Source organism: Aquarana catesbeiana, linkage group LG03 (genome assembly GCF_042186555.1).
Source record: "Aquarana catesbeiana isolate 2022-GZ linkage group LG03, ASM4218655v1, whole genome shotgun sequence".
NCBI classification, from domain to species: domain Eukaryota; kingdom Metazoa; phylum Chordata; class Amphibia; order Anura; family Ranidae; genus Aquarana; species Aquarana catesbeiana.
In genome coordinates this window covers 121,671,447-121,684,209 of record NC_133326.1, presented here as the reverse complement: position 1 = coordinate 121,684,209, position 12,763 = coordinate 121,671,447, and the positions used below count along the sequence as shown (strand labels likewise).

Sequence of the window (12,763 nt, the reverse complement as noted above, 5' to 3'; positions counted from 1 at the left end):
TAATTTAGGTTTACGTGAACCCAATGTTTAATATTTGAAATTTCATGATATTTACCTATTTAAACCCTACTGTAAAACAATGAGCTTACTTTATAGATCCTTGTAAACTTACTTTATGTATCTTTATAACATTGTATACTCAATAACTATTTTACATTTTGACCACAGATCATCCAGCAATAAAAAGTCATTGCTGGGTGCAGATTGAAATGAAAAAGTGATTGCTAAAAACTTCACATAAAATAATGTGTATTGTATCTATGAGGTTAACAATGATAGGCAATAGTCTGTCAGAAGTCTTCTGACTAACTTGAATACTAAACCTTCACATAACAGAATAGGCTCCATGCTTCTTCTCCATTAAGATGTGTGGCTGTGCCACCTTCTCATAGACAGTAAAGATTAAGAGGATGACAAGAGGCATCTGCTTACACAGCGTTAGGAGCTAATCTCCAGGCCCTACGAAAACTCCTGAACGGAGACAGGAGCAAGAGAATAATAAAGCTCTCCATTCTCACTCTGCAGAGCTTCACCTCCCTGCAGAATCATCTGATTTTTGGATCTACCCTAGTATGATACAACATATCAGCTGCTTCAATCAATATACTAACTAATTTAGTGAAACTGGGCTCACATGTCAAATTGACAGACTGTTCACACCTCTGAAAGAAGCTTAGAACCTGATAAGAGGAGAATCATCTGAGGAAATACTCTAGAAAGTTAATGTGACATGAGTTCACCCACTGGATCCATTCTTAGTACCAGCGCAGAAGAAAGCCAGTCAGGTAAGCCACAATTAATGATACTCTAACTCCATCCATCTTATTTCATCAATTTTTTTTGCAATAAAATTGTTTTCAATGAAGATTTCTAAAAAAGAAAAAACAAACAAAAAAAACATACCTTTATAGATAAACATATATATTAACATATTTAAAAAACACATATCTGTTAATAAAAAAAAAAAAAAACACATATATGCTTTAACAAAAAAGGAGTAGGCACTGGGCAAGATAAAATAGTGACTGGGAAGAGAGGGATCACTTTGGCGCAGTTGGCCAGCTTGAATATGTATTGCAATGTATGCAAACTAAGAATCCCTTGTTTCATAAACAAGAGTTTGCTATGTAAGGGTTAACAAGTGGTCACACCTCTTTAGTATTTCAAGTGTTGTATATAAAGAAGCTACTTAGGACCTTAACACTTATATCTCCATTTCTACCACATGGTGCAGGTTAGTAATTAAAAAGGGAAGGAATGCCTGAAGTTACTGTATTATATTTTTATTACGCTATAAGTTATGCTTACTCTGCTGTAACCCCTATATTATTTATTGATTATTTTGGGTTTTTTTTTTTTTTTTTGGTGGGGGTGGAACACACCTGGTTACACGCAAAGATAACTATTTTTAATACAATAAAATACATTGCCCACCTCCTTTGTACATTTATTGAGACAGAAATCATATTGTCTCAAATTGTTAAATCCAATCTCATTTAACAATATGGGTAGAAACAGGCATTATAAATATGTATATCTACATATCATCTCAGTAGCAATTATGAAAAAGCAATCAGACTGATAAACCTTGTACATATTTTTCAAAGCATCTCATTTTTGGCTGTGCAATTGCACATACTGTAAATACAGTAGGCACATCTAGCATTTATTTTACTTATACTGAGAATATGTTATTGTGTGTCTTTTACTGCATGAAGTAAAAACACGTTTCTCATGATTTAAAGAACATCCGTTTGAAATGCTGAGCCACTATATCTCTATAAAATGCATTGGTGACTTTTTCTTATAAGAAATACATTGGGAGAATTATTTTTACAGCATCAAACTGATTATGTTTATACAAAGTGGTGAACATTTAAACCACATTTTTTTTATTAGCAGATGTATAAATGTGTCAATTCACTAGCAGAAAAGCTAGGAATTTAAAAAATCAAATACACCTAAAATTGCCTATGGGTCTTATTTTTTTTAAAGTGTTTGACAGTGGTTGAGAGCAACCACTGTCAAACACTTGAAAGCAATAAGTCCAATCCACACCTTCATAACAACAAAAAAAAAAAATTAGGAATAGGAACTTCTATATCATTAGAGACTGTGCTGCATCACTTTAGTAAGCAAGGCCTGGGATGTAATCTTTGTTATGTTGGGAAACTTTGGTTGTATCTTTAGTTACTATCCAAATACATCTAGACAGATTTATGTTGGCCATAGAGAGAGAATGAATTGTGAAGAATGGTGTTTAACTCTTTGTTTTTCCTTCTAGTTCCTAGTCCTGTCTCAGGTCCAACCCCTAGCCCGGCTCTGCTGTGCAGAGTATGTGGTGACAGCAGCAGCGGAAAACACTACGGCATCTTTGCTTGCAACGGTTGCAGTGGTTTCTTCAAAAGGAGTGTCCGCCGAAAGCTTATCTACCGGTAGGTCCATTCTTAGAACTTTGAATTCTTCAAATTCTGTTCACTTTGGTGTCACAATAGAACGATTGTATAATTAAATATTAATTTAGGTTGTACATAATAAGATGTCAACTCTATAACTTCATATTCAGTAAATTATAAAAAATAAAATTAAAAAAAGAGCTAAAGATTGAAATGGCTGCTGAACAATACACCTAAAATGGCAGAGTGCACCGATAAATGGTGTTGATTGTTACAATGAACTCACCAAGAATTGTGTTTAAACTAGGCACATTTTGCATACAGTGACATGTATATTCACCTCATATAAAATGTAAGTTTCAATTCTGATTTTGAGCCCAAAACATTGGAGTTCCTTTGTTAGTAAATACTAATACTAAGTTAGGGGAAACAAGCATTCCGATGGTTGCACTGTTAAAGTGTTGGGTGCATCACAAGCTCTTAAAGTTTTGTGGATTGTTCAATGCTGCCTCAAATGTACAGGAAAGGAAGATGCCTTTCCATATATAGTAACATGTACAGAGACACTTTACACACATTTAGATGATTTCATATTAATAATGCAGTATTAAATCCGAAAACAAAAAAGTAATATATTGCAGTTTTTCAATCATTAAATGTGGTGACTGCATTTATTTTCTCTCTGTGGTATTTTTTTATTTTTACTTTATTTCACCTGTCGATCTGGCCAGTAATATACTTCCTGTCTTAGGATGGCTCCATTCTAGATGGAGGAGCAATGCAGACACCTTTAGACAGCAGAACTGACAATCTGGGGAGAAGGTGGTGCTAGATACACTAGCATATTTAGATGGACCTGACAAACTAATCAAACCTGAACTCCAGCTAACATTTTTTCAGCAGTTACACCAACAGGTTATTTTTTTTTTCATTTTTGGATAAATGTTTTAAATAAATGAACACTGACCATTGTAAGCACACCTGTCAGTATTAAATAGTTTAACTCAACCCCATAAATGCCACGGTTTCTGGGCAGGTCCGTCTGTTAAGGGAAGTTGAAAAACAACAGACTTACTGGCAAGATCATCAAGTGAAAATAAAGGGAAAAGGCTAAAACTAATACAGCTACTACATGCTTGTTCTTTTTAACCAATAAATAAAGAATACATTTTAAAAAACAGCCTTTTTGTTTTACTTTGTGTGTATGCTTTAGATGCCAGGCTGGAACAGGGATGTGTCCAGTGGATAAAGCACATAGAAATCAGTGCCAGGCTTGCAGGTTAAAAAAATGCCTTCAGACAGGCATGAACAAGGATGGTAAGTGTCTTGCCTGCTTTCTCAGGTAGTTGGCTTATAGTATATGACCGCTCTGTAAGATCGGTGATAAAACTATGTGATTTATTCTTTTATCTTCAGCTGTACAGAATGAGCGTCAGCCTCGCAGCACAGCACAGATTCGACTGGATAGTATTGAGTTAGAGACAGACAGCCGCTCTGAACACTTGGCAACCACACGAGAGCCTCCTCCTTCCTGTCCACCAGTGAACAACTTACGAACCCCCGTCCCCAATAACATATCAGGAACCCTCAGTCCACCCCATAACCACCGATTCATGGCTAGTTTGATGACAGCAGAGACTTGCGCCAAACTGGAGCCAGAAGAAGGTATGGGTCCTTTAATTGTGAATATAGATATAGATATGTACTTTTCAATATTCATCCAAGCATATTAACTTATTCCTAAATCAAAGACCACTCTCTCTGTAGTAAGGTCATATCATTTTGTAGTTTAGAGCGGATTTTTTCCTTTTCAGATATACTAGGTATTCAACTTCTGATTTTATCCATAATGCTAGGACCAGAAGAAAGAGAATTTATAAACTACTGAAAAAGCAGAAAATAGATTTCACATAAAGATTGAACTTATTTTAATTAATATGCTATGACAAAAGCAAAGAAGAAGGAATAGACTGCATGTGATCTGATCCCTGCTGCTTTCTATGTGATGGCAGCCTTGTTTCCATGTATCACAGCCTGGCGATAGGGTTTAAGACTCGTAGTGACTGACAGACGGGGAGAGTAAAACGACAGGCACTAATGTGTGAATCATACCTCTCTGACCAGAATGTTACTTTGAATTTCTGGAAGTGTTTTTATATTTTTCATGCACAACCCATTTAAATAGGTAATTTAAAAGAATTGGTTTTCAAAAGTGTGAAGTGAATATTAAAAACAATTGTGTGTATTGTAATTAGGAATTATAGCTTCTCTTGTTTGTGGATGCTTAAAATATAAACTGGTCTACTTCACTTCGATTCATACATTGGTAAATCAGTCCCATAAATGAATCTGTTTGATCAAAAGTCTTTTTATGGTCACAGAATTGCTATGCATTAAATCTACAATTACAGACAACTCAGTTTATTGTCAACTCTAATTTGTAAGACGTACCGATACCATTTTTTTTCTTCCAGCTGATGAGAACATAGACGTTACAAGTAACGAGCCAGAACGAACACCTAATGATTTTCAGATGTCTGCCTTTATCACATCCAGTCCAGAAGGGGTGTATGAGACCTCTGCCCGACTCCTTTTCATGGCAGTGAAATGGGCAAAGAACCTGCCAGTCTTCTCCAACCTTCCATTTAGAGACCAGGTGAGATTAGAAACTGCAAATGTAAATTCTACAATTGTGTGCTGATTTAGGAAGATTTTGGCTGCCTCAAAGAACAGTATAGGCTGCTTATTCAGAGCAGGAGTACAGTATTTAAATTTCACCGTATAGCCTAATATTCTGGAGAATGTCAACGTGCCCATGTTTGTGTAGACCTTTAATAAATACAACCATCATGCTTATACTATTATGCTTTGTGAATCCAGCTTTGCGGAAAGACTTGATCGAGTTTTATTTTTTATATTCATTATGTAGGTCATCCTTCTAGAAGAAGCATGGAGTGAACTGTTTCTTCTCTGTGCCATCCAGTGGTCTATGCCACTTGACAGCTGCCCCTTGCTGTCCGTGCCAGACTTATCTTCAAGTGTTCATGGAAAAGCTATCTCCTCCACTCTGGACGTACGAATCCTTCAAGAAACAATCAGTCGTTTTAAATCGCTAAGTGTTGACCCAACAGAATTTGCTTGCATGAAGGCAGTACTCCTCTTTAAACCAGGTGGGCATTTGAATTCTGACAAACACTCAAGTCAAACACTGAAATGAACGTTCTTTATTTAGAATAATCTCTTTTATCAAACCTTACATCTTACTTGCTGTATTTCAGAAACCAGAGGCCTTAAAGACCCTGAACAAGTAGAAAACCTTCAAGATCAGTCTCAAATGATGTTGGCTCAACATACTAGGAATCATTATCCCAACCAGCCAGTCAGGTAACTAAACATTCGCCAGCAACTTAATTTGTAAATATTTTCTAGCACATTTGCCATGTAAACAATTATTGATCACATTTGTTTATAATAGGATGTAGAATGTCACATATGTAGTAAGCTGCAAAAGGAGTTTTTACTCTAGACAGCAAATGAGTTGTCCATAAAACATTTCAGCACTAAGAGGGGTAATTGTTTATATCATGTATTTTTGATATAATTTATGTTTTTAGACTACATTTTTGGGGTTTTATATAGTTTGTTTTACAAATAAACATTTAATTTAAGTGATTATAAAGCCATTTTTTTGTAAAATGAGATGATAGCAGGACTTACATGCTCTTGCTTTTTAATATTTTCTGAGATTTTCGCAATACATAAATAATGGTGATTCTCCCACTGCTTATTTTGCTGTATGTGCGCCCCCTAGTGTGTGTGGAACATATTTGAGGGGGGCCTTGAATATCTTTTCTTTCTTCTCTGTTCTTGCTCCTCATACTGTAACCCAGCAATGCTGCCCAACTTCATGTATGTGTGTACCCTCTGTGCTTTCTGGGAACTATGGAGTCTCCCTGGAGCGTCCACTTTGTGCATGCTCCCATTTTAAACCACATGCTTATGTGCAGCCACTCCCAGCATCGCACATACATTCAGAGCGAAAGACGCAGAACCAAAGCCAAGCCTTTTCTCCTATTCACAGCAGTGATTGACACTGGCTCCCGTGCTTTGACTTTGGTTCTTGGTCTCTTGTGCTGCCTGTGTATGTGGTATTAGCAGCAGCTACACATAAGCTTGTGGTACAAAATAGGGGTATACATAAAGTGCAAACTCCATTGGGACTGCATATGTCCCGGCAGGCAGAGGGGGCACACATAACAGATGTCAGGCAGTGATGAGCAAGCACAGAAGAGAAAAAATTAGGGGTAAAAAACAGCAACAGCATACATGTCCTGCTATTAGCATCTCATTTTACAGCAAAAATTTGGTTTTATTATCATGTTAAGGAGCCATTGTGACAAAGGATTTCCCAAACACTATAGGGTTTCTAAAGAGGAACCACAGCAATAGTTGTTTTCTTTCATATTCGCAGGGGTTGCTTTACTAAAGACAAACAGGCTGATAGGGGTGGAGACCTGATTTGCTCAGTTAAGAGAACATTGATATGTACAATGTTATTGCTACTGATGTATGTTGGTTTCCTCATTGATCTTGATGTAACCCCTGTCTGATGTACTGTATGATTAATACTCATGTGCGCAATAAAATCTTAAACCCAAAAAAAAAAAAAGACAAACAGGCTGTTAACTTTGAAGGGAATTTTCCCTTAGCTTAGCGAATGGGGTGAAGATTTATTTTGCAAATAACGTGCACGGAAAAGCAAAACAAACAAACAAAAAAAAAGTATTTCTGCTTGTTCATGATTGCATAATGTAAATCAGTTCCTGCATAACTAAATTTACACCTGAAGCCTCCTCTAAATGTTTTTTGGGACTGTGATAAGCTTGGCATCTTCTACCCTATCTGGAGGACATGCCCCATGGTTTGTAAGCTTTTGACCAGTGTGTACCAAATGATAAAACAGGGATGCTCCCTTCAAAAAGATCTCAATTATTAATTTAGCTAATAATGGCTTTATTCATGGTAACAAAACAATAATGAGAGGATGGAAATCTGCAACTCTCCACACCCAAGAAATACAAACCATGCATCCATACAAATCAAACAAAACAAAAAGATAACTGTTAAATTGACACAATGCTAAAATTCAAAATAATCAGGACCCAATAGGTGGATAACTACCGCCCCTGCAGACTTTGATCAACTCCTCCTCAAATTATGACAGACAACTACAATGTGTCAGTGTTCCTCGCCATGATCCCCAGCAGTTACCCCCACCCTCTAGTCTTTACCTACCTTATCTTTTCTCTCTGGCTCCCACTCTTCACCTGTTACATAAATTGATGGGTTAGTAGGTGTTAGTCACTGCTCTGGCTCATTCACTTGGTGAGTAAATTTCCCCTACCTACCCCTCAACCCCTACCCCCCACCTGTGTTTTTGCTGTTTTGGTATATACTTACCTCTTTCAGAAGTCATCAAGCCAGTCAGGTGATACACCAGGTCTTGCTCTTCATTGCCATAAAGCCTGGGGGCAGTCCTCTGCTCATCCAAAGAGCTGGTGTGATGTTGCAGTGCATAATTACACTATAAATGAAGGGCACCATGATCACGCTTAACCGCCTTACCATTTCATATGTGACGAACATTTATTTCTGGTGTGCAGTTTATAAACGTTGCTTTGGAAATAGCCCTTGGATGGCAAGTGTTCCAGAATTGAGCTTTGGGGCTCTGTACCACATACTGTAATTGCTGATTGATTAGCACAGCGATCACATGATGTAAACTAAACAGTGTAGTGTTTTCATCTGTGAGTGCTCCCCTTGTTCCTCTGCCCTATAGCGAACCAAAAAAGGAAGGAGGCAGAGCTAATAACTGACTTGTTCATTCATTAGTTCCAGATTAGCGGCTGCAGAAGCAGCAGCTACTAATTTAATGAACAGATTTTAACCCTTACACCTCCCTCTCCATCCTGTCTCTGCAGTGACTGTATATTAAATCCTTCCCCTCCCTTAGGCTGCACATCTCAACATTTAACCCTTCATCGCCATCCTCCCATAGTAGGTGACCTGTACATCAGCCCCCTCCACTTTTCCTTCCTCTGTGTATGACCTGCACCATTTAAAAGTTCTATGCTTTACCCATCAATACCGGCGTTCGTTCCTTATTTCCCCATAATTTTTAGATCAAATTTAGATACCGCTCAGGTAGAGAGGTAAAGTCCAACTAGACCACTGTGAGTGCAGGCAGGGATAGGGAACTTGTCCTAGGTCCAAGTTGCAGCAATGTAAAAGGAAAAGATCCATACGTCGCACATCATGAAGTAGACCCATGTGCATGAAGTGAGATGAATGGCAGCCTCAGCCCAGACCCAAGCCAGGCCATGCCCCCAATGTGTTTTACTCATGATTAAGCTCCAAGGGGCAGAGCGAATCTTTTCCTTTGATAAAAGATTAGATCACCTTGGGGTGTCTATTTTTCAAAAAGGAGTAATTTTGGGGAAATCTGTATTGTCCTGGCATTATTAATTGCTATGTTTTATAGCTGTAAGTAAGAAAACATGTTTAGCCTTTTTTCTTTCTACATCAAAAGAAGAAAAAAAAAAAACAGCAGTTATTAAATACCATAAAAAAAAGCCTCTGTGTTAAAAAATTACCGGTATATCAATCTTATTGGTTACAGTGATGCATGACAGAGCAATTGTCAATTAAAGTTTCACAGCACTGAAAAATGGTCTGGTAATGAAGGGATATTACAACCTAGTACTTGTTGTTAAGAGAAGGGTGCAGTGACACCCTTATAAGTTCATGGCAGAAAGTATGTGTAGTGATGTTCTTTTCTCTGGTTCTTTATATCCAAAACCAGTTTACTATGTGTAAGGGTATGAACAGATTAATAATAAATAAATACATTAATATAAACGTATCCATTTAATATGTCAGCCAATATACCAGCAAATCCTTCATAAATATGGTTAATGGTCTGAAGTTCTGCTTTTCCTACTAATCTTCACCTCTCCACCTGCAGTGTGGAGGATGCATCACCACAACAGACACAAGAGGTAAATTTAGGTATCGTCACTCCTGTCCTCTTACAGCAGGGGTCTCCAAAATTTTCTGTACAAGAGTCACGTCGTATATTTTACAAATATTCACAGGTGATAAAATTTTGATTTATGAATTAACAAATCAAATTTAAGTAAATTAATATTTTTTTTTCTTGGGAATTTTTTTTAACCACTTAAGCCCCGGACCATTTGGCTGTCCAAAGAACAGAGCACTTTTTGCGATTCGGCACTGTGTCACTTTAACTGACAATTGCACGGTCGTGCGACGTGGCTCCCAAACAAAATTGATGTCCTTTTTTTCCCACAAATAGAGCTTTCTTTTGGTGGTATTTGATCACCTCTGCGGTTTTTATTTTTTGCACTATAAACAAAAAAAGAGCGACAATTTTGAAAAAAAAAAAGCAATTTTTTTGCTTTTTGCTATAATAAAATATCCCCAAAAAATATATAAAAAAAAAAAAAAATTTCCTCAGTTGAGGCTGATACGTATTCTTCTACATATTTTTGGTAAAAAAAAAAAAAAAAAAAAAACGCAATAAGCATTTATTGATTGGTTTGCGCAAAAGTTATAGTGTCTATAAAATAGGGGATAGTTTTATAGCATTTTTATTAATATTTTTTTTTTATTAGTAATGGCGGCGATCAGCGATTTTTATCATGACTGCAACATTATGGTGGACATGTCAGACAATTTTGGCGCGATTTTGGGACCATTGACATTTATACAGCGATCAGTGCGATTATAATTGCATTGATTACTGTGTAAATGTGACTGGCAGTGAAGGGATTAACAATAGGTGGCGCTGTAGGGGTTAAGTGTGTACTAGGGATTGATTCTAACATAATCGTGATGACACTTAACGATCACAGGGAGCTATGATCGGTGACACTGTCACTAGGCAGAACGGGGAGATGCTTGTTTACATTAGCATCTCCCCGTTCTTCCTCTCTGTGAGACGATCACGGGTATCCCCGCGGACATCAAGTCTGTGGGACCAGCGATCCTGCTCACGGCCCGGCATGCACGCATGCGATGGCACGGTGGCAAATTCAAAGGGACGTACAGGTACGCCCATTTGCGCAGCCATGCCATTCTGCCGACGTACATCGGCGTGCGCCGGTCGGGAACCGATTAATCAGCATGGTATGATTTAGAACAAGAGGAAAAAACCTAAATAAACTAAGCAAAGAAATTCCACATAAACTTGAGCCTGTCAGAGTCTCTTATATCAGACTCCCTATTAAAGTGCTCCTCACATGAGAGTCCCTATCAGAGTCCCCTCCCTTACATCAGGGTTCCCATAAGAGCCCCCTCTTATATGAGGGGGCCGGAGAGGATCTTGCAGCAGGCCATAGTTTGGAGACCCCTGTCTTTCAGTATACTTGACAATTCATATATCTACCCCTCTGTGTACTGAATCCACCAGACTAATTTTATCAATTGCCACCAAAACAACAGAGACATAAACTAAACAGCACACCATGTAGAGTTTCAGGATTGGCTAGCTTTCAAACAATTGTAAATATTTAGAGAAAGTTTAATAAAATATGTAGAAATATGAACAAGATATCTAAATTTGGGGGTGTAGTTTTTAAAATTTCCAAACTTTAGAAATTGTTTAAAAAAAAGTTTTTGTAACTAGGGCTGAGCTATATTTTTAACTACTGTATATTTAGCATTTCAAACTATTTTACCTGTTTGTCATAAAACAACGTGGGAGTATGAAGTCTCCAAAGAATTTAATGGAGATTGAAACACATTTGTGAGCCTGAGAAGCTGTGTGGCACTGAGGAGACCACATAGCTGACATCTCCTGGATCGGGGCCAGATGAGTATAAGATTGGTTGAGGGCAGGTAGAATGAATAAAATAAAATGTTCAGTTACAAATTAAGGGATTGGCCATTCACCTGCAATTTGTTTTCCCTTCTATTAGGTTTGGGAAGCTGCTTCTGTTGTCCCCATCTCTTCGCTTCATCTCCTCTGAGCGCATAGAGCTTCTGTTTTTCCACCGTACCATTGGCAGCACTCCCATGGAGAAACTCCTCTGTGACATGTTTAAGAACTGAACAGGTCACTCAGCCAGTGTTGCGGAAGCCTAAAAAAAAACAGCTGCTAATATAGTAGTGAAATGCAAGGCCCCCTTTCAGGGGTCCAATCATGATAAGAAAACTGACTTAAGAATTTCACTGGAACTTGAGCACAGCAATGCAATCACAAGCCAATGACTTCTGTCCTACTTATTGTCATATTGTGTGTGCGTACATACTCAGGGGATATCGTGTACCTCCTGTCTGCATTTACAATGATGTATGTGATGGTCTCTGCTTATAACATGTATGGTCATAATTTAGAAACGAATGCTAAGAAACTGGAAGAAAGGAATAGCAGAGTTGTTGTCCAAAGCAACCTCATATACTAATTTACAGAAGCATAATAACCTAAACTACAAACATGTCAGGGTGCAACAGGCCAGTGGTTCTCAATCCTGTCCTCAAGTACCCCTAACAGGCCATGCTTTGGGAATTTTTCTTAGATAAAATAGCTGTCCAAAATACCAAGCCATTGACTCGGATTTAAAGCACTTGTGCAAGATAAAGTAAAACCTGCAAACTTGGCCTGTTGGGGGTACCTGAGGACAGGGTTGAGAGCCACTGCAATAGGCAGCGCATATGTATTTATGGTGCTTTTGTTTCCCTTTATTTATTTATTTATTTTTATTTATAGACATACTGTTAGTAATTTTTGTCAGTGTGCTGTGTTGCCAGCTTCAGAAGGTTTCATGTGAGTAAAAAATATTTTTTTGTGTGTGTGTTTTCTGTTGCACCCTGCAATTTGCTTCTTGAGCCCTCCTGTGATGTTAGACCATTTTTCGTTTTTACAATGTTTTACAGCTTATATTTAATAAACATTTATTTTACAGTCCAGACGTACTAATCTCTGAAGGGTGAACCAAACTTCTTACGTATTCATACGGCATGGACACGGCTGTGCCTATACAATTTTCATAACATAGCAGTAATGCACTACCAAATTAAAACAGAATTAGAAGTGTGCTAAAGTGGCCAAAGCTCTTTAAACCTGCTAAAAAGTGATGTGTCCAGTAAAGGAATCAAAAGAGGTCCTGCAAATGTCTATTTGTTGACCACTGGACTTCTGTATCTGAAGAGGCTTTCACTCAATTGAAGAAGAAGTTGACATAACCACCAGTCTTAGCATAAGCTAATGTCTATAAGCCATACAGTGCCTTGCAAAGTATTCACCCCCCTTGGCTTTTTACCTATTTTGTTACATTACAGCCTTT

At 37.7% G+C, this 12,763-nt stretch overlaps 1 protein-coding gene across 1 annotated transcript; it reads left to right on the top strand.

Annotated features, from left to right (window-relative positions):
* The first annotated feature begins 354 nt into the window (after positions 1 to 354).
* Positions 355 to 12,467, top strand: NR2E3 (nuclear receptor subfamily 2 group E member 3). The gene is made up of 8 exons (XM_073619112.1): positions 355 to 785; positions 2,285 to 2,435; positions 3,610 to 3,713; positions 3,813 to 4,061; positions 4,871 to 5,052; positions 5,326 to 5,566; positions 5,675 to 5,780; positions 11,396 to 12,467. The coding sequence occupies exons 1-8, from the start codon at positions 731 to 733 to the stop codon at positions 11,526 to 11,528; spliced, it is 1,221 nt and encodes a 406-aa protein (XP_073475213.1). The 5' UTR covers positions 355 to 730; the 3' UTR covers positions 11,529 to 12,467.
* Positions 12,468 to 12,763: the final 296 nt, after the last annotated feature.

Coding starts and splice junctions, on each gene's coding strand:
- NR2E3 (XM_073619112.1), top strand. CDS start 731: ATGAGTTCACCCACTGGATCCATTCTTAGTACCAGCGCAGAAGAAAGC. Junction 3,714..3,812: donor GACAGGCATGAACAAGGATG/GTAAGTGTCTTG, acceptor TTTTATCTTCAG/CTGTACAGAATGAGCGTCAG. Junction 5,781..11,395: donor TATCCCAACCAGCCAGTCAG/GTAACTAAACAT, acceptor CCCTTCTATTAG/GTTTGGGAAGCTGCTTCTGT.